The following is a 20912-nucleotide window of genomic DNA, read 5'->3' as shown; positions in this document are numbered from 1 at the left end:
GTAGACGAGATAACGTCACATCATTGGGTGTGGTGTGAGGAGCGTCAGTGCACCAGAGGCCGGAGCAGAATGTCAGGGGAATGGGAGTGAAGAGAGTTCTTTTTTTTTTTAATGTGTATGGGATGTTTCCATGTACATAAGAGGCTGCAAGGGGTTCAAATGTATATAGGAGGCCATGTGGGGGCTCAGAAATGTATATAGGAGGCCATGTGGGGGCTCAGAAATGTATATACGAGGCCATGTGGGGGCTCAGAAATTTATATACGAGGCCATGTGGGGGCTCAGAAATGTATATACGAGGCCATGTGGGGGCTCAATGTATATAGGAGGCTATGTGGTGCTCATCTCAATGTATATAGTAGGCTATATGGGGCTCATAATGTATATAGTAGGCTATATGGGGCTCAATGTATATAGTAGGCTATATGGGGCTCATAATGTATATAGTAGGCTATATGGGGCTCATAATGTATATAGTAGGCTATATGGGGCTCAGTGTATTTAGGAAGTTATATTTGAGCTCATACTGCAAATATAGTTCTATGTGAGGGCTGATAATGTATACACGAGGCTATTCATAAGAAATATACAAGACTATGTGGGGCTCATAATGCATAAAAGAGGGTATGCGGGGCTCATAATGCATATAGTAGACTGTGGCAGCTAAAAATGTATATAAAAGGCTATGTGGGGCTCAATATGTATATAGAAAGCTATGTGAAGACCCATGCTGTATAAAGGGGGGGTCCTTGTGTGGCTTCATAATGTATATAGGTGGAACGTCCGCATAGTTAATTCTACTCAATATTAAGTGATACAAGTAATATAAAACAATAATTGTGCTTAGTATGTTAATATTTATATTGAGCAGAATTAATTTCAGAATATTGGTTCAGCGCTCCATATGGGTCTCTCATGTGGCCCCTCGGGAAAATTAATTGCCCACAACTGGTATAGTATGATGAGGAAGAGAAAACTGCATGAATAAATTGTGCACGCCCATCAGTAGATACAATTTCGTTAAAAAAAAAAATAAAAAAATACCACAACAAAGACAGTTGTAAAAACAATTAAAACACACACACACACACATACATACATACATACATACATACATACATACATACATACATACATACATACATACATACATACATACATACACACACACACACACACACACACACAGTCAAGAGGGGGTGGATATAATACCCACCCTGGTTAGGTCATGCTTAACATATCAAATTGGGTACTGATATTTATTCCAAAAAGATGAAAGCCAATGTGATAAAAAAAGGGAATTTTGTTTACTTACCGTAAATTCCTTTTCTTCTAGCTCCTATTGGGAGACCCAGACAATTGGGTGTATAGCTTCTGCCTCTGGAGGCCACACAAAGTATTACACTTTAAAAAGTGTAACCCCTCCCCTCTGCCTATACACCCTCCCGTGGACCACGGGCTCCTCAGTTTTGGTGCAAAAGCAGGAAGGAGAAAACTTATAAATTGGTCTAGGGTAAATTCAATCCGAAGGATGTTCGGAGAACTGAAGACCATGAACCAAAAGAACAATTCAACATGAACAACACGTGTACACAAAAGAACAACCAGCCCGAAGGGCACAGGGGTGGGTGCTGGGTCTCCCAATAGGAGCTAGAAGAAAAGGAATTTACGGTAAGTAAACAAAATTCCCTTTTTCTTTGTCGCTCCATTGGGAGACCCAGACAATTGGGACGTCCAAGAGCAGTCCCTGGGTGGGTAAAAGAATACCTCAATAAAAAGAGCCGAAAACGGCCCCCTCTTACAGGTGGGCAACCGCCGCCTGAAGGACTCGCCTACCTAGACTGGCGTCTGCCGAAGCATAGGTATGCACTTGATAGTGTTTCGTGAAAGTGTGCAGACTAGACCACGTAGCTGCCTGACACACCTGCTGAGCCGTCGCCCGGTGCCGCAATGCCCAGGACGCACCTACGGCTCTGGTAGAATGGGCTTTCAGCCCTGAAGGGAGCGGAAGCCCGGAAGAACGGTAGGCCTCGAGAATCGGTTCCTTGATCCACCGAGCCAAGGTTGACTTGGAGGCCTGAGAGCCCTTACACTGGCCAGCAACAAGGACAAAGAGCGCATCTGAATGGCACAGGGGCGCCGTGCGAGACACGTAGAACCGGAGTGCTCTCACTAGATCCAAAGAGTGCAAATCCTTTTCACACTGGTGAATTGGATTAGGGCAAAAGGAAGGCAAGGAGATATCCTGATTTAGATGAAAAGGGGATACCACCTTAGGGAGAAATTCCGGGACAGGACGCAGAACCACCTTATCCTGGTGAAAAACCAGGAAGGGGGCTTTGCATGCCAGCGCTGCAAGCTCAGACACTCTCCGAAGTGATGTGACTGCCACCAGGAAGGCCACCTTCTGCGAAAGACGTGAGAGAGAGACATCCCGCAGCGGCTCAAAAGGTGGTTTTTGAAGAGCCGTCAGGACCCTGTTAAGATCCCAGGGTTCCAACGGACGTTTGTAAGGTGGGACCATGTGGCAGGCCCCCTGCAGGAACGTGCGGACCTGCGGAAGCCTGGCTAGACGCTTTTGAAAAAACACGGAGAGCGCCGATACTTGGCCCTTGAGAGAGCAGAGGGACAAACCCTTGTCCATTCCAGACTGTAGGAATGAAAGAAAAGTGGGTAAGGCAAACGGCCATGGAGGAAAACCGTTATCAGCGCACCAGGATAGGAAGATTTGCCAAGATCTGTAATAGATCTTGGCGGACGTTGGCTTCCTGGCTTGTCTCATGGTGGCAATGACATCCTGAGATAACCCTGAAGACGCTAGGAGCCAGGACTCAATGGCCACACAGTCAGGTTGAGGGCCACAGAATTCAGATGGAAAAACGGGCCTTGTGACAGCAAGTCTGGGCGGTCTGGAAGCGCCCATGGTTGACCCACCGTGAGATGCCACAGATCCGGATAACACGACCGCCTCCGCCAGTCTGGAGCGACGAGAATGGCGCGACGGCAGTCGGACCTGATCTTGCGTAGTACTCTGGGCAGCATCGCCAGAGGGGGAAACACATAAGGCAGTCGAAACTGCGACCAATCCTGGACTAAAGCGTCCGCTGCCAGAGCTTTGTGATCCTGAGACCGTGCCATGAAGGCCGGGACCTTGTTGTTGTGCCATGACGCCATGAGATCGACGTCCGGCGTTCCCCAGCGGCGACAGATCTCTCGAAACACGTCTGGGTGCAGAGACCATTCCCCCGCGTCCATGCCCTGACGACTGAGAAAATCTGCTTGCCAGTTTTCTACGCCCGGGATGTGAACTGCGGAGATGGTGGAGCCTGTGTCTTCCACCCACTGCAGAATACGCCGGACTTCCTGGAAGGCTTGACGACTGCGAGTGCCGCCTTGGTGGTTGATGTAGGCGACGGCAGTGGCGTTGTCCGACTGTATTCGGATCTGCCTGTCCTCCAGCCACCGATGGAAAGCCAATAGGGCTAGATATACTGCCCTTATCTCCAGGATATTGATCTGAAGGGACGATTCTGTCGGAGTCCAGGTTCCTTGAGCCCTGTGGTGGAGAAAAACCGCTCCCCAACCTGACAGGCTCGCGTCCGTGGTGACCACAGCCCAGGTTGGGGGTAGGAAGGATTTTCCCCGAGACAGAGATGTGGGTAGGAGCCACCACTGAAGTGATGTTTTGGTTGCAAGGGAAAGAGAGATGTTCTTGTCGAGGGAAGCCGCACTCTTGTCCCATTTGTGAAGAATGTCCCATTGGAGTGGCCGTAGATGGAATTGCGCGAACGGCACTGCCTCCATAGCTGCAACCATCTTTCCCAGGAAGTGCATGAGGCGCCTTAAGGGGTGTGACTGACTCCGAAGAAGTGATTGCACCCCCGCCTGCAGAGAAAGCTGTTTGTCCCGCGCCGTAGGTCGGGAGCTGAACTCTATCCTGTAACCATGAGACAGAATGTCTCTCACCCATCGGTCTTGAACATGTGGCCACCAGGCGTCGCCAAAGCGGGAGAGCCTGCCACCGACCGAGGATGTGGCTAGGGGAGGCCGAGAGTCATGAGGAGGCCGTCTTGGAGGCAGTGCCTCCTGCGGCCTTTTGGGGGCGTGACTTGGACCGCCACGCATAGGAGTTCCTCTGGCCTTTCTCCGGCCTGTTGGACAAAGAGGATTGGGGCTTGGCGGAGGGACGAAAGGACCGAAACCTCGATTGGATTTTTCTCTGCTGAGGTCTCTTAGGTTTGGACTGGGGTAAGGAGGAGTCCTTTCCCTTGGATTCCTTAATAATCTCATGCAATCGTTCGCCAAATAAACGGTCGCCAGAAAAAGGCAAAGCAGTTAAGAACCTTTTGGAAGCAGAGTCTGCTTTCCATTCGCGCAGCCACATGGGCCTGCGGACTGCCACGGAGTTAGCAGATGCTACAGCCGTACGGCTAGTGGAGTCCAGGACGGCGTTCATGGCGTAGGACGAAAAGGCTGATGCCTGAGAGGTCAAAGAAGAAACATGTGGAGCAGAATTCCGTGTGACAGCATTAATCTCAGTCAGACAAGCCGAGATTGCTTGGAGAGCCCACACAGCCGCAAAGGCCGGGGCGAAAGACGCGCCCGTGGCCTCATAGATAGACTTCACCAAGAGCTCTATCTGTCAGTGGCATCCTTCAGGGATGAGCCATCGGCAACAGACACAACGGACCTAGCAGCCAATCTGGAGACTGGAGGATCCACCTTGGGAGAGTGTGCCCAGCCCTTAACAACTTCAGATGGAAAGGGATAACGCGTGTCAGTATGACGTTTAGCAAAGCGCTTGTCCGGGACCGCTCTGGGCTTCTGGACAGCATCCCTGAAGTTAGAGTGATCAAAAAACGTATTGCGCGTACGTTTGGGGAAACGAAATTGGTGTTTCTCCTGCTGAGAAGCCGACTCTTCTACAGGAGGAGGCGGGGGTGAGAGATCCAACACCTGGTTGATGGACGAGATAAGATCATTTACTAAGGCGTCCCCCTCAGGTGTATCAAGGTTAAGGGCGAAGTCAGGGTCAGAGCCCTGAGCTCCCACGTCCGCCTCGTCTTCCTGAGAGTCCTCAAGCTGGGATCCCGAGCAGCGTGAGGAGGCCGGGGAAGAGTCCCAGCGAGGCCGCTTAGCCGGTCTGGGACTGCGGTCCGGGCAGGAGTCCTCCGCCTGAGACCTAGGGGCTAACCTGGGAGCGCGCTGCGGCGCGGACCGAGAGGGGCCTGGAGGAGACAAGCTAAAAGGGGCCGGGGCCTGTGAAGGGCCCGGTCTGGACTGCAAAGCCTCCAGGAGCTTAGATGACCATTTGTCCATAGACTGTGCAATGGATTGAGAAAGTGACAGAGTTTCTCAGCGAAAGAGGCCAACACCGGTGACTCTGTCCCTGCAGCCTGCTCAGGGGGAGCAGGGGGATCTACATGAGCCGAGGGGCCCACAAGTGCCCGAGGCTCCGGCTGAGCAAGCGAGGCAGGAGTCGAGCATTGCTCACAGTGAGGGTAGGTGGATCCCGCAGGCAACATAGCCCCACAAGAGGTACAGGCCGCGAAAAAAACCTGTGCCTTTGTAGCTTTGCACCTTGTGGACGACATGCCGTCGTCTCCCAGGAGAGTGACCACTGAGGGTATATGGGAAAAGGGTATACAGCCTGACCGAACAGATATAGATATAGATATATATATGTATATATATATATATATATATATATCTATTCCAGCACCCTAGGGGGACCAGCACCGGTGACCGGTGTGGCTTACCGACCGCTAACGAGCGGAGTGTGTCCTCCAGATTCCCTGTCGTGGATCCCCCGGAGCTGCAGAGCTGTGTAACTGAGTAGCTTTGCTCCTTGTAGAAGCATCCACCGGCAGAATGCCAAAAAATGGCCGCCGGAGCTCTCAGGGGAGGAGTGGGGCCGAGGGCGGCGCCAGCAAAGAGCGGGAATCTGGGGTCCCCACAGTGGTCAAAGAGGGGGGAGGGAGCCATGCAGGATGCTCCAGCCCTCACATCCGACGTCATGTCGGTAATCCCGCCCTTACCCCTGACAGGCAGGCCTGGGGGCGGGATTTTGTGACTAGGCCGCGGCGAAGCCAGGGACTAAATTTGAGGCCGCGCCCGACAAGCAGGCACGGTCGGCGTGGAAGTCCGCCGGGCTCCTCAGTTTTACAACTACCGCGGCTTCCGGGAAGAAGGTGCGCTCCCTGTACAGTCCCCCCATGGGGACACAGAGTACCTTCAAGTTGCAGGGCCCGGTCCCTGGGGTTGAAGAGGCTCCGGCCCGGCAGGTTCCACCAGGGGCTGCGGATGGAGCACGGTCCCAGCAAATGGATGACCGCTCAGGATCCCACTTCTCCCAGAGCCGCATAAGGGATGGTGAAGGAGACGGCATGTGGCTCCAGCCTCCGTACCCGCAATGAGTACCTCAACCTTAACAACACCGCCGACATAGTGGGGTGAGAGGGGGAACATGCCGGGGGACCCATCGGGGTCCTCTTTTCTTCCATCCGACATAACTATGTATGAGAATGCATGAGTGGATGTGTGCCTCCTTCCACACAAAGCATAAAACTGAGGAGCCCGTGGTCCACGGGAGGGTGTATTGGCAGAGGGGAGGGGTTACACTTTTTAAAGTGTAATACTTTGTGTGGCCTCCAGAGGCAGAAGCTATACACCCAATTGTCTGGGTCTCCCAATGGAGCGACAAAGAAATTTGTATTTATACTGCCACATATGCATAAGGTAAAAAATTATTTATATAGAATAAAATAAATTGCCAAATCAAAAGGACAAGTGTTGGCAATATAGGAGATATAAACCAAATAATACCAGAGCAGTGGATTATTCCTGATGCCGTTTCTGCATGCGTATCACTGCTGTATCATTATTTCCTTTGGATTATATCCACTCCCTCTTGATATATTTTGCATGTGCTTTTTAATTGTGTTTATCTTTGTTGTAGTACATATTTTATTTAACAATATCATTTGCTTCTAGTAATTAGGTGTGCATTATTTTTTTCCATGTAGCTTTCTCTTCCTCATCATCTATTAGTACCCCATTGCAGAAGGCCGATGGGCGCTTAGAATGGTATGCCTCTTTTCTTCTCCTGGGAATGTGCTGTAGAAAAGAGCTGAACTTATCAAGTAAGCGGAAGCAGGCGGAGCTCAGTTGTTCCAAGGCAGATGATGGCTGAATAACATAGCTACCATGTTCTGAGAAAGATGCAGGCTCAGCTCCCGAGCCCGTATCACAAAGTCTCTATCCAAAATAAAAAAGGGGTTGAAGTAAAAGTTCCACTGAGCAGCAGAAACCTCTTACCTTGGCGCTGCAGTCTTTGGATGCAGTGATAAACATAGACATATCTCTGGAGGTCTGAATATCATTGATCTGCTTGGTGTGCTCTTTGATATTGTTGACAATCTCTCCAGACTAAAAGAGAAAAAAAAGCGTTACAAGCATCAAGCATTCCACATAAGCTTTTTTTAATTACTTTAGACCTAAGATTCTAGGAAAGAATGAATCCTTGCATGCTTTAAGAGGAGACATCAAAAATAGATAAAAGGGACAGGATCTAGCGAAACGACCCGTCACTCACCTTTGCACTATACTGGTTCAGCTCTCCATTTTCATGACCGGCGATTATGTTTTCTCCCAGAGGTCCCCATACAGCACTAGTTATCTTTGATTCGCTGCAGTTAATCTTCATGTAAGGCTCATTGTCCGCTGCAAAATATGCCAAAAAAGCCGTTTACTCGGTGAGAACTAGATAGAAAACCATTTTCCTCTGCATTTCAGCTGACATGACATTTATGTGCCTTTGGGAGCAGCTTTTTATTTTTTTGTTGATGGAACTCAGTCCACTGTACAGGTAGTGAGACATTAGAGCAGATATTTGAGCCAAGTAAAATAGGACTGAGGGTGAAAGGTTCCTTTTTTCCCACTGAAAAGTTATCACCCATCCACAGGCTGGAGGGTCCAAAGGCTGGATCTGCTTTGACATAACACAGGAAGTACTGATCGACTGGGACCCCAACTGATCACCGAACAATGGACTTTTCATATCGTAATGGAGCAATGCACACCTTCAACCATCACGCCATTCATTTCAATAGGACTACAGGGAAAAGCGGAACACAACACTTGGCAATCCCAACGAGAATGAATGGAGTGATGGTCAAGCGTTTGTTACTTTAAAGCAGAACCAGCTTTTGAACCACTTTCCTATGAAACTAGAAAACCCCCTTTAAAACAACACCGTGGGTATTTTGCAGCTGGCACTAGAAGGATCATAAAATGATCATTTGGAAATTAACCCCTTCACAACATATGATATACCATTAGGTCTTGTCGTTTCCCATCTTTGATGCAGGATCAGAAGCTGAGCCTGCATTATACCAGGCATAAGTCAATCTCTGAAAGATGTAATGCGGGAGATAGCTGGGTACCTATGGGTTGCAATGGCAGCCGGTGGCCTCGTGAATGTGCCTGTGAAGAACAGGCTGGCCTTCATAGACTTTTTTTTTTACTCTATACTACAATACTGGGGAATTATGTCAAATGAGCCCAAGTTTAATAAGTTTTTTAAAATTTTAACATATAATCACACCAAACACATACATACATATATATATATATATATACATTATATATATATATATATATATATATATATATATATATATATATATATATATATATATATATATACATACACACATTATAAAAAAATAATGTATCGATCTAAATCTATATAGACTCCATACAAAAGTTATTATTATGGATCTGTTGGTGATAGATGGGTCCTTCTTTGAGGCATGAAAACATTTCTTATATCCCATCTAACTGAAATGCGGCAACATTCTCAAATCACAGGTAAAGTATTAAAAAAAACTGAGCCATGGTGGCTCCTTAAGACCCATAGACATTAGCCGCATTATGGCTCAGTAAAACTCTAATCGTTTTCAGACGTACATAAAAAGTTAAAATGCATTGTGAGTATCCTGATATTATAGCGGTTGTCTGGGACTTGCATCTTACTAACCTATCCATAGGATAAATCATCAAAATGAGATCAGTGGGGGTGGGGTCCGATAAGTCACTTGAATGGGAGATAAACTGCAGTACTCAGTAGCAGCCACTATAAAATGTCTGGCGCTGCAGTGTTCTGCTTTGTACATTGCTTACATCTGGCGGCTGTCAAAGCAGATATTAGTGTGGAAGAGTTGGGTTCCGATCAAACTTACATGGATGACCTAATCTACTGATAGTTCATCAGTATGTACGTTCTGGACAACCCCGTTAAACACCATATTTATACTCACCAATCTGAGATGGGTCCCTTAGGTCAAAGAAGCTGACAAAGCACTGGTAACCCATCTGCTTGTCTGTGGAAAACATGATGATATTGCCGCCAAAGTCGAATCCACAGGTTCGGACAGCTGAATTAGTTTCCAGCAAAGCCAACTGTTTTCCTAAAGGTCAACAAAGCAAACACAGTAAGAACAACCACAAAGAAATAAAACAAAAAGTGTAAAATCACCCTAAAAAAAAAAATCAGTCTACAACCCATAACCTTTATAAGATCCTTTATTTAAACCTATTAAAACATGACTTCAACAAATAGTGCAAATATGCCTTACGCCGTTTCGGAGAAATGGACCTCCTTATTCATAGGCATCATAATAAAATAAAAGCAAAGACGGCTTTTAAGGACTAGCATGTCCTATTGCTGAGCCGGATCTACATTAAATAGTGGCATACAATCCAATAAAAACAAAAAACTCATCCTGTGTTTCCCCGAAAATAAGACCTCCCCCGAAAATAAGACCTAGCAGGAGTTTTTAGGGAGGCTTAAATATAAACACATACTCATTAAAATCCCACACTCATTAGGTGAGGAAATTTTGCCTCTGTCCCCTCTCCAACCCCTTTTGTGTGTTCATCTGTATGCAATACCTGCTGGTTTAAGATTAGAGGGGCGGACCCTTATTTGCCAGATGAAGTCCCTCTCTATGGGCCTTTGCTTAGGGTTGCCGATCATGTGACACCCCCCACTATAAACAAAAATCTTGTTACCGGGGTAATGGGGCGTTACATGCGGATGACCTATGAGCATCTAGGGAGGGTTATTTAAAGAAGTTTAGATATGGTGCACACCGGCTATCACGCTGACCGTCCTGGGGACACACATGCTGCTACATGTGCAGCTGAGGATATTAATGGTATGTATGGATCTTAATTCAAAATATGGGGTGTTTCGAGTTTGGATCTGGGTGTTTAAGGCATTAGTTTGTTCCACAGGCTATTGTGCTGTAATTTCATCTCCTGATGAACCCCAACACACAAGTGGGGGGGAAACACGTTGAGTGGTTGATTATGAATTTTGGACCATGGAATGCCCTTTTTGAATGATTATCAAGGAGTGGAAAGAATTTACCCTGGATTCATTTTCCGATAAGTGAAACAAATACGACTATTGCTACATGTTATTGTCACGGATGACCCTGTGCAGTTAGGGAGTGAGCTCAGGGACAGCTTAAAGGGAGAGCCGCCGAGGAATGGGGGCACCAAATCACCTTTAGGGTGTGAGTGACGCAAGTCGCATTTCCATTGTTAGGTAGCGAAGAGAATTGTTTAGGGCTATCTAATAAACCTGATTAACTACTAGGTGAACCCTCCCTTGATAACCTGATAATGTTAGAATTTGTATTTTTGTGGCATCCTGTATCCTTTAATTTTTAGTGTGGTTATTTTTTTTCATAGTGTGGGATTTTTTTGTTTTTACTATCATAAGGCACGCATATGACATGTAACCACATTTATAATACAGACAATCTCCTTCCAATTGAGAACTACACCTCAAAGTGAGGCTACTGCCGAAAACAAAAAAGAAAAGGAAAAAATTTGAAGATTTAACGAGAACCAGAGAGAAAGGAAAGTAGCAAGAGGGAAAGATAAGGAAAAGAAGAGAAGGAAAAGGGGGAGAGAAGAGCAACAGAAAGAGAGGGAGGGAAGGCATGGTAGGGATTACTTCCCCAGTACTCGGGCCGCTACATTGGACTAACGTAACACGCGTCATGCGTTACCTATAAGGTTCTGAAATGGTAGAGAATCAAGAGCCAGGGTCCAGGGGGTCCAGATCCTAAGAAATTTATCCACTGAGTCATTGGTTTCTGCTGTTAGGGACTCCATCCTGAGGATGATGGCCATCTCTGCAAACCACTCCCTCACAGATGGCACCCCAGTCGATTTCCAGTATCTCGGGATCACCATGCGTGCCGCCGTAAGACAGTATCTCAGAAGGCCCGCTTTCTGTGATTTAAGCGATCCCGGGAGAATTGAAAGCAGCGCCATCTGAGGGGAACCCACCAACTGCTCTCCGCAAATCACAGCGTATGCTTTGAACACGGACCTCCAGAAAGGTTGTATCAATGGGCAGTCCCACCAGATATGCAGCATTGTCCCCCTTCCCCTGCCGCACCTCCAGCAGTTGAGACCCCGGGAAATATTGCGTGTAGAGTATCCGGGCACCTGTACCAACGGGTCAGAATCTTATAATTTTTTTCCTGTGCTGCACAGGCGATGGAAAATTTATGAGTGAGGATAAAGGACTTTTTCCAGTCCTCCTCAGGAATGAAAGTCCCTAAATCTCTATTCCACTTATCGATATATTTAAGGTCTCCCATGTCCGCCTCTGTAATCAGGAAGGAGTAAACCAGAGACAAGAGATGCCCGGGAGAATCCTCCCGCAAAAACAATTGTTCAAATTTTGTGGGCTGAGCCGCAAAAAGCCCAAGTCTGTTGTCAACCATCAAGAAGGACCTAAGTTGAAGGTATTCCAGCCAAGCCGTTGGATGCTGACCCTCTGGGAGCAAAAGGGCCGAAAAGGGGAGTACTTCCAAACCGTGCATATTCTGGGCTATCCGTGTGTCCTCACCCCTCCTCCAACCTAAAAAACACTTGACTCCCATCCCTGGGGAGAACTCCGGGTTAGAGAAAAGTGGTGAGAGTGGACCAGGACCCCTTGCGAGAGATCCCCGCCTGCACTCAACGTCCCAGACCCTCAGGGATGCCCTGAGAAACTCCGCCTCTCCATCTATCCGTCCCCTCCGCAGCGGTGTGATCCACGGGAGGAACCGCAGGGGCGTTTCGGAACAAACCTGCTTCAGACTCACCCATTGTTTAGTGCCAATCCATTAGTCTCAGCAGAAGAGACGCCTTGTGGTACTTTTTAAAGTCTGGCAATCCTGCCCCCGCCTCTCTTTTTTTGTTTTTAATTAGTATAATAAAGATGTGTTTTTAATATACAGTGCTGGCCAAAAGTATTGGCACCCCTGCAATTCTGTCAGCGAATACTCTGTTTCTTCCTGAAAAAAAAGAATTTTGTTTACTTACCGTAAATTCTTTTTCTTATAGTTCCGTCTTGGGAGACCCAGACCTTGGGTGTTTAGCTTCTGCCTCCGGAGGACACACAAAGTACTACACCTAAAAGGTGTAGCTCCTCCCTCTGAGCCTATACACCCCCTGGTGAACCAGTCACAGCCAGTTTAGTGCAAAAGCTGAAGGAGAATAGCCACCCACAAGTAGAACAGAGCAAGAGCCGGAACAACCGGAGACTCTGTCCACGCCAACAGCATGTGAAAACACACGGAACAAGGAAATTGCCAACAGGCAACAGGGAGGGTGCTGGGTCTCCCAAGACGGAACTATAAGAAAAAGAATTTACGGTAAGTAAACAAAATTCTCTTTTTCTTTATCGTTCCTTTGGGAGACCCAGACCTTGGGACGTTCCAAAGCAGTCCCTGGGTGGGAAATAAACATAAAAACTAAGAAGTAGCAGAAACCTAACTTCACAAATGGGCGACCGCCGCCTGAAGGATGCGTCTGCCCAAGCTCGCATCTGCCGAAGCATGAGCATGCACTTGGTAGTGCTTCGAGAAGGTATGCAGACTAGCCCAAGTGGCAGCCTGACAGACTTGTTGAGCCGTAGCCTGGTGCCGAAAAGCCCAAGAGGCACAGACAGCCCTGGTCGAGTGCGCTGTGATCCCCGGCGGGGGAGGCGCCTGCGAACTTTGGTAGGCGTCCGAAATGGTCGACCTAATCCAACGGGCTAAGGTCGGCTTAGAAGCAGGGAGGCCCTTGCGCCGACCTGTGGTTAGCACAAAGAGAGAGGTGCACCGCCTAAGCGCAGCGGTGCGAGACACATAGATCCGGAGAGCACGCACCATATCTAGAGTATGTAGAGCTTTTTCAAAGCGATGAACAGGGGCCGGACAGAAAGAAGGTAAGGTAATGTCCTGGTTAAGGTGGAAGGGAGAGACCACCTTAGGAAGAAAGTCCGGAGTCGGACGGAGAACCACCTTGTCTTGATGAAAGACTAAAAAAGGCGACTCCGAGGAGAGCGCAGCCAAATCAGAAACTCTCCTGAGAGAAGTTATAGCAACCAGAAAGGCCACTTTCTGTGAGAGACGGTACAAAGAAACCTCCCTAAGGGGCTCAAAGGGGGGTTTCTGCAAGACCGTGAGAACCAAGTTAAGGTCCCAGGGGTCCAAGGGCCGCCGGTAAGGCGGGATGATGTGAGACGCGCCCTGCATGAAGGTGCGGACCTGAGCCAGCCGAGCGAGACGCCGCTGGAACAGGACTGACTGGGCCGAAACCTGTCCCTTGAGAGAGTTGAGGGACAGACCTAGCTGCAGACCGGACTGTAGAAAAGACAGAAGGGTCGGCAAGGAGAATGGCCAAGGAGAATGGCCGGTAGAGCGACACCAGGACAGGAAAATTTTCCAAGTCCTGTGATAGATCTTAGCGGACGAAGACTTACGGGCCCGAGTCATAGTGGAGATGACTTCAGGGGGAATACCAGAAGCCGTCAAAATCCAGGACTCAAGAGCCACGCCGTCAATTTGAGGGCGGAAGAACGGACCTTGCGAGAGTAGGTCTGGACGGTCCGGGAAAGGCCACGGCATCTCTACGGACAGTTGGAGCAGGTCCGGATACCAAGCTCGCCTGGGCCAGTCCAGTGCAATGAGGATGACTCGACGACCATCCATTCTGATCTTGCGCAGGACTCTGGGCAAGAGAGCTAGAGGGGGAAACACGTAGGACAGACGAAACTGGGACCAGTCCTGAACCAGAGTGTCCGCGGCGAAGGCCTGAGGATCGTGGGAGCGAGCCACGTAAACAGGAACTTTGTTGTTGTGACGGGATGCCATTAGGTCCACGTCCGGAGTGCCCCATTTGCGGCAGATCGACTGAAATACTGCCGGGTGCAGGGACTACTCGCCACCGTCCACGCTTTGACGGCTTAGATAATCTGCCTCCCAGTTGTCCACGCCTGGGATGTGGACTGCGGATATGGTGGACCTGGAGTCCTCCGCCCATTGAAGAATGCGTTTTACCTCCATCATTGCCAGGCGGCTGCGTGTCCCGCCTTGATGGTTGATGTAGGCAACCGCTGTTGCGTTGCCTGACTGGACTCGAATGTGCCTGCCCGCCAGCAGATGGTGAAATGCTAGGAGAGCTAAAAGTACGGCTCTGATTTCCAGCACATTGATTGAAAGGGCTGACTCGGACGGAGTCCAAGTGCCCTGTGCTCTGTGGTGGAGACATACCGCTCCCCAGCCGGATAGACTGGCATCCGTGGTGAGAATCACCCAGGACGGGGCCAGGAAGGAACGCCCTTGGGACAGGGAGAGGGGCCAAAGCCACCACTGAAGAGAGCTCTTGGTCCGTGGCGACAGAGCCACTGACTTGTGTAAGGAGGAAGGCCGCTTGTCCCAACAGCGGAGAATGTCCAGCTGCAGGGGGCGCAGATGGAACTGGGCAAAGGGAACAGCCTCCATGGACGCCACCATTTGACCCAGCACCTGCATCAGACGCCTGAGGGTATAACGGCGGGGCCTCAGGAGAGAGCGCACCGCCAACTGGAGTGACAGCTGACTAAGTTGACTAAGGGCAACTTCACAAGTGCCGGCAGAGACTCGAACTGCATCCCTAGGAACGTGAGACTCTGGGTCGGAGTCAAAGTGGATTTGGGAAGATTGACAAGCCACCCGAATTGGGCTAGAGTGCTGAGAGTGAGCGAGACACTCCGCTGACAGTCTGCGCTGGATGGAGCCTTGACTAGAAGGTCGTCCAGGTAAGGGAGCACTGCCAACCCCTGGAGGTGCAGAACCGCAATCACTGCTGCCATGACCTTGGTGAATACCCGAGGGGCTGTGGCTAACCCGAAGGGGAGAGCCACGAATTGGAAATGATCTTCTCCTATTGCAAAGCGTAGCCAACGCTGGTGTGAAACTGCAATTGGCACATGCAGATAGGCATCTCTGATGTCGATGGACGCCAGGAAATCCCCTTGGGTCATTGAGGCAATGACTGATCGCAGGGACTCCATGCGAAAGTGCCGCACCCGAACATGCTTGTTGAGAAGCTTGAGATCCAGGATGGGTCTGAAGGTACCGTTCTTTTTGGGAACTAGGAAGAGGTTTGAGTAAAAACCTCTGAACCGTTCCCGGGCGGGAACTGGTACAATTACGCCGTTGGCCTGCAAGGCTGCCACGGCCTGCGAGAAGGTCGCGGCCCTGGAGCAGGGGGGAGTTGAGAGAAAAAATCTGTTTGGCAGGCTGGAAAAGAATTCTATCCTGTAGCCGTGAGAGATGATGTCTCTCACCCACTGATCGGAGACTTGTTGAAACCAAGCGTCGCCAAAGTGGGGGAGCCTGCCACCGACTAAGGAGGTGGCTGGAGCGGGCAGAGAGTCACGAGGAGGCTGCCTTAATGGCAGGACCTCCTGCGGTCTTCTGCGGACGCGCTCTGGAGCGCCAGTGGGATTTCTGGTCCTTGGCTGAGTTAGCGGACGAGGCGGAGGGCTTAGAGGACGACCAGTTGGAGGAACGAAAGGAGCGAAACCTCGACTGAATCCTACCCTGGGCAGGTTTCCTGGTCTTGGTTTGTGGCATGGAAGTACTCTTCCCGCCAGTAGCCTCTTTAATAATTTCATCCAGCTGTTCACCGAACAGCCGGGAACCAGCAAAAGGGAGCCCAGAAAGGTACTTCTTTGAAGAAGCATCTGCCTTCCACTCTCGAAGCCACAAGATCCTGCGGATAACGAGGGAATTAGCCGAAGCCACCGCAGTGCGGTGAGAAGCCTCTAGCATGGCAGACATGGCATAGGAAGAAAAAAACTGAAGCTTGAGAAGTTAAGGCAACCATCTCGGGCATAGATTCCCTGGGGAGAGAATGCATCTCCTCCAGACTAGCAGAGATGGCTTTGAGGGCCCACACTGCTGCAAAAGTTGGGGAAAACGCGGCCCCCACCGCTTCATACACGGATTTGGCCAGAAGGTCAATCTGACGGTCAGTGGCATCCTTAAGGGAAGTGCCATCAGCCACCGACACAACGGTCCGGGCTGAGAGCCTAGACACCGGAGGGTCTACCTTTGGAGAGTGAGCCCACTCCTTGACCACCTCAGGTGGAAAGGGAAAACGGTCATCAGAACCACGCTTTGGGAAGCGTTTGTCAGACCAGGCCCTGGGTTTGGTCACAGCGGCCTGAAAACTGGAGTGGTTAAAGAACACACTCTTTACTCTCTTAGGCGAGGTAAACTGGTGCTTTTCTGCCAGAGAGGGTTGCTCCTCTGATACTGGCGGATTGAGATCCAGTACAGAATTAATGGAAGCAATCAAGTCACTAAGGTCCGAGTCACCCTCGGAAGGATCAATGGGGCACATGGAGTTAGCCTCCGAGCCCCCTGTATAGGCATCCTCCTCATCCTGCGAGTCCTCAGCCCTTGAATCATATCTACGGGATGAGGAGGGAGAGGGAACCCTGCGGAGCCTCTTAGGAGGACGGAGCCTGTGCCCTGATGATGAATCCTCTGTGAGCTCCAGTGGATGGAGGTCAGAGGATAGGGATCCTAAAGGACCCTTAGCAAGAGCATTAGAAGCACCCTGTGAAGGGGGCTGATGCATATTCAAAGTCCTGGACAGAAGTCCCATGGACTCAGCAAATGACTGGGAGAGAGACCTAGAGAAGGACTCTACCCACGCCGGGGGTTCAGCCACAGGTGCAGGAGCAGCCTGAGAGACCACTGGGGCCGAGACTCCAGGCCGTGGCACCTCCAAGTTAGAGCAGACATCACAATGTGGATAGGTGCTCGCTTCAGGCAGCAGGAGCTTACATGCAGCGCATGCAGCATAAAGCTTTGGAGCCTTGCTCCTCGTGTGAGACATGCTGCTTGAGTGGGGGAAACAGCTTCTACAAAGAGAATGAACCCCAAGGAGTATATAGCAGAGGTCCACAACCGGAGACCGGCTGTGGCATACCAGACCGCTGGAAGCGGTGTCGCGTGCCCTCCAGATCCCGAAGCCCGGACCCCCAATGCACAGCACCTCAGCAGGGATGCAGAGTGCAGGATGGCCCAGAGCAGAGTGAACCCTGCCCAAGAAAATGGCCGCCGGAGCGAAGAGAGGGGGCAGACGGGGGCGTCCCTCGGAATCTGGAGGGCCATAGAGGCCTGCAGGGGGGGGAGTCGCGCACAAGCAGTGGGGAGAGTCCCTGCCCTGTGCAGGACGGCCGCACCGGGGCCTAAATTTGAGCAGCGAGGCCGACGCGCAGGCACCATCGGCGCGGTTCTTGGGCGAAAATCCAGAGGACCCGCCGGAAATGCCAAAAAAACCACAGCAAACACACTCTCCCCACACAATAAAGGACAGGGACCCCCAACATATGAACGTCTCAAGGTACTTAGCCGCTGAGACGCAGGGCCAGGTCCCTGGGGGTGAGTGCTCCGGTCCAGCAGGGTCCTCAAGGAGCTGTGGACGGAGACCGGTCTCCTGCCAGGCATGGAGACCGTGCTGGCTCCCACTTCAATCCAGAGCCCAGGAGGGATGGTGAAGGAGCACGGCATGTAAGGCTCCAGCCTTGGAAATCAACCTTACAACACCACCGACACAGTGGGGTGAGAAGGGATATGCCGGGAGTCCAGACGTGGACCCGCTTTTCTTCAATCTTCTTCCAAAAAACAAAGAAAAAGGAAAAATCATATGAGAATGCATGTGTGGTTGTATGCCTCCTGAACACAAAGCGATAAACTGGCTGTGACTGGTTCACCAGGGGGTGTATAGGCTCAGAGGGAGGAGCTACACCTTTTAGGTGTAGTACATTGTGTGTCCTCCGGAGGCAGAAGCTAAACACCCAAGGTCTGGGTCTCCCAAAGGAACGATAAAGAAATGACTGCTATCACAAATTCTTTGGTATTGTTATCTTCATTTAATTTGTCTTCAATGAAAAAAGAAAAAAAAAATTGGCATAAAGCCAAATTGGATATAATTCCACACCAAACATAAAAAAGGGGGTGGACAAAAGTATTGGCACTGTTTGAAAAATCATGTGATGCTTCTCTAATTTGTGTAATTAACAGCACCTGTAACTTACCTGTGGCACCTAACAGGTGTTGGCAATAACTAAATCACACTTTCAGCCAGTGGACATGGACTAAAATTGACTCAACCTCTGTCCTGTGTGTACCACATTGAGCATTGAGAAAAGAAAGAAGACCAAAGAACTGTCTGAGGACTTGAGAATCCAAATTGTGAGGAAGCATGAGCAATCTCAAGGCTACAAGTCCATCTCCAAAGACCTGAAAGTTCCTTTGTCTACTGTGCGCAGTTTCTTCAATAAGTTTAAAGCCCATGGCACTGTGGCTAACCTCCCTAGATGTGGAAGGAAAAGAATTGACGAGAGATTTCAACGCAAGATTGTGCGGATGGTGGATAAAGAACCTCGACTAACATCCAAACAAGTTCAAGCTGCCCTGCAGTCCGAGGGTACAAAAGTGTCAACCCGTACTATCCGTCTAAGTCTGAATGAAAAGGGTCTGTATGGTAGGATACCCAGGAAGACCCCACTTCTTACCCCGAGACATAAAAAAGCCAGGCTGGTGTTTGCCAAAACTTACCTGAGAAAGCCTAAAACATTTTGGAAGAATGTTCTCTGGTCAGATGAGACAAAAGTAAAGCTTTTTGGGAAAAAACATCAACATAAGAGTTTACAGGAAAAAAAAAAAGAGGCATTCAAAGAAAAGAACACGGTCCCTACAGTCAAACATAGCGGAGGTTCACTGATGTTTTGGGGTTGCTTTGCTGCCTCTGGCACTGGACTGCTTGACCGTGTGCATGGCATTATGAATTCTGAAGACTACCAACAAATTTTGCAGCATAATGTAGGGCCCAGTGTGAGAAAACTGGGTCTTCCTCAGAAGTCATGGGTCTTCCAGCAGGACAATGACCCAAAACACACTTCAAAAAGCACTAGAAAATGGTTTGAGAAAAAGCACTGAGGACTACTAAAGTGGCCAGCACTGAGTACAGACCTGAATCCCATAGAACACTTGTGGAGAGATCTCAAAATGGCAGTTTGGAGAAGGCACCCTTCAAATCTCAGGGACCTGGAGCAGTTTGCCAAAGAAGAATGATCTAAAATTCCAGCAGAGCATTGTAAGAAACTCATTGATGGTTACCGAAAGCGGTTGTTCGCAATTATTTTGGCTATAGGTTGTGCAACCAAGTATTAGGCAAAGGGTGCCAATACTTTTGTCTGGCCCATTTTTGGAGTTTTGTGTGAAATGATTAATGATTTGATTTTTGTTTCATTCTCTTTTGTGTTTTTTCATTGAAGGCAAATTAAATGAAGATAATAATACCGAAGAATTTGTGATTGCAATCATTTTCAAGAAGAAACTGAGTATTATCTGACAGAATTGCAGGGGTGCCAATACTTTTGGCCAGCACTGTATGTATTAAGGTAGCTTCTGCTGACACATTTGAATTTGCTACCTTTGATAAAACAGTTTTTCTAGTGATATAAAGGTTTAAATATAAGACATCCCCTGAAAATAAGACCTAGCCGCGGTAAATAATGAAGTGTCATGCAGCGGTAAAAAAGTTAAAGACACTGCAGGACTCTTCATTATAGCCAGCGGAGACCCCCAGAAGAAAGGAGAGAGAAGACTCCCCGATCATACTCACCAGACAGCGACCAGAAGCAGGGGAGCGCATCAAGGTCCTGCGGTGGAACACACACACACACACTACAGATCGTATCCACACACTCACCACATCCAGCGATATCACTTGCTTCCCGGCGGCGACACTGTGCAGTGCAGTGGCCTTCCAGGACCTGCCGGAGGATCACATGGCCGTAAGCACGTGGTATCTCTGGATGTTGTGAGTGTGTGCGTGCGATTGTACCGGTATGTGCGATATCGTGTGTGTGAGTGTATGCAATCGGATGTGTGACTGTGTGTTCTGTCTGATGTGTGAGTGTGTGTGTTTGAGTGTATGCGATTGGATGTGTGTGTGTATACTGTCTGATGTGTGACTGTCTTCTGATGTGTGAGTGTCAGCCAGAAGGTGGGGAGCACAGCTGCTGGGAGATCACAGGGAGGAATGATGTGTAATCTGGTGTGTGTGTGTGTATGTATGTGATGTGATCTATCCGAGTGTCAGCCAGATGCAGGGGAGGCGTGAAGGACACCTGCTGGGAGATCACAGGGAGATCTGGAAGCCATACAGACGCCCAGGGCTGGTAAGTATGACGATCCTGGGAAGGGGGAGGGGGGGGGGGGGGTCTGCTTTTTGTGGGGGGTAAACTTACCCCCCCATCCATGTCTCAGAGAATACGACACCCCCTGAAAATAAGACCTAGTGTTTTTTTCAGGGCAAAAAAAATATACAAGACAGTGTCTTATTTTCGGGGAAACAGGGTAACAATCCCTATATGACAGACTGCAAAAACAAAAAAAACCCCATAAATGTACAAGTCAGAGCGAAAGTTCAAACCACATGGGTAACGGGCATTTAATTTCAGGATCGAATACGCCTCTCTTGCAAGCAGAATCCTACGCCAGTCACCA

General features: G+C 49.3%; 1 protein-coding gene across 1 annotated transcript in view; it reads right to left on the bottom strand.

The window, feature by feature from the left end:
- Positions 1-20912, bottom strand: part of EIF3I (eukaryotic translation initiation factor 3 subunit I) — a 54039-nt gene that overhangs the window by 12629 nt on the left and 20498 nt on the right. Inside the window, exons 5-7 of the mRNA XM_075336149.1 lie at positions 9321-9470; positions 7595-7722; positions 7318-7428 (exon numbers count right to left, since the gene is read on the bottom strand). Coding sequence (XP_075192264.1) covers positions 7318-7428; positions 7595-7722; positions 9321-9470 — 389 coding nt within the window. The remainder of the gene's footprint in view (positions 1-7317; positions 7429-7594; positions 7723-9320; positions 9471-20912) is intronic.

Source organism: Anomaloglossus baeobatrachus, chromosome 2, assembly GCF_048569485.1.
Source record: "Anomaloglossus baeobatrachus isolate aAnoBae1 chromosome 2, aAnoBae1.hap1, whole genome shotgun sequence".
Lineage (NCBI taxonomy): Eukaryota > Metazoa > Chordata > Amphibia > Anura > Aromobatidae > Anomaloglossus > Anomaloglossus baeobatrachus.
This window is presented reverse-complemented; position numbering and strand designations above follow the sequence as displayed.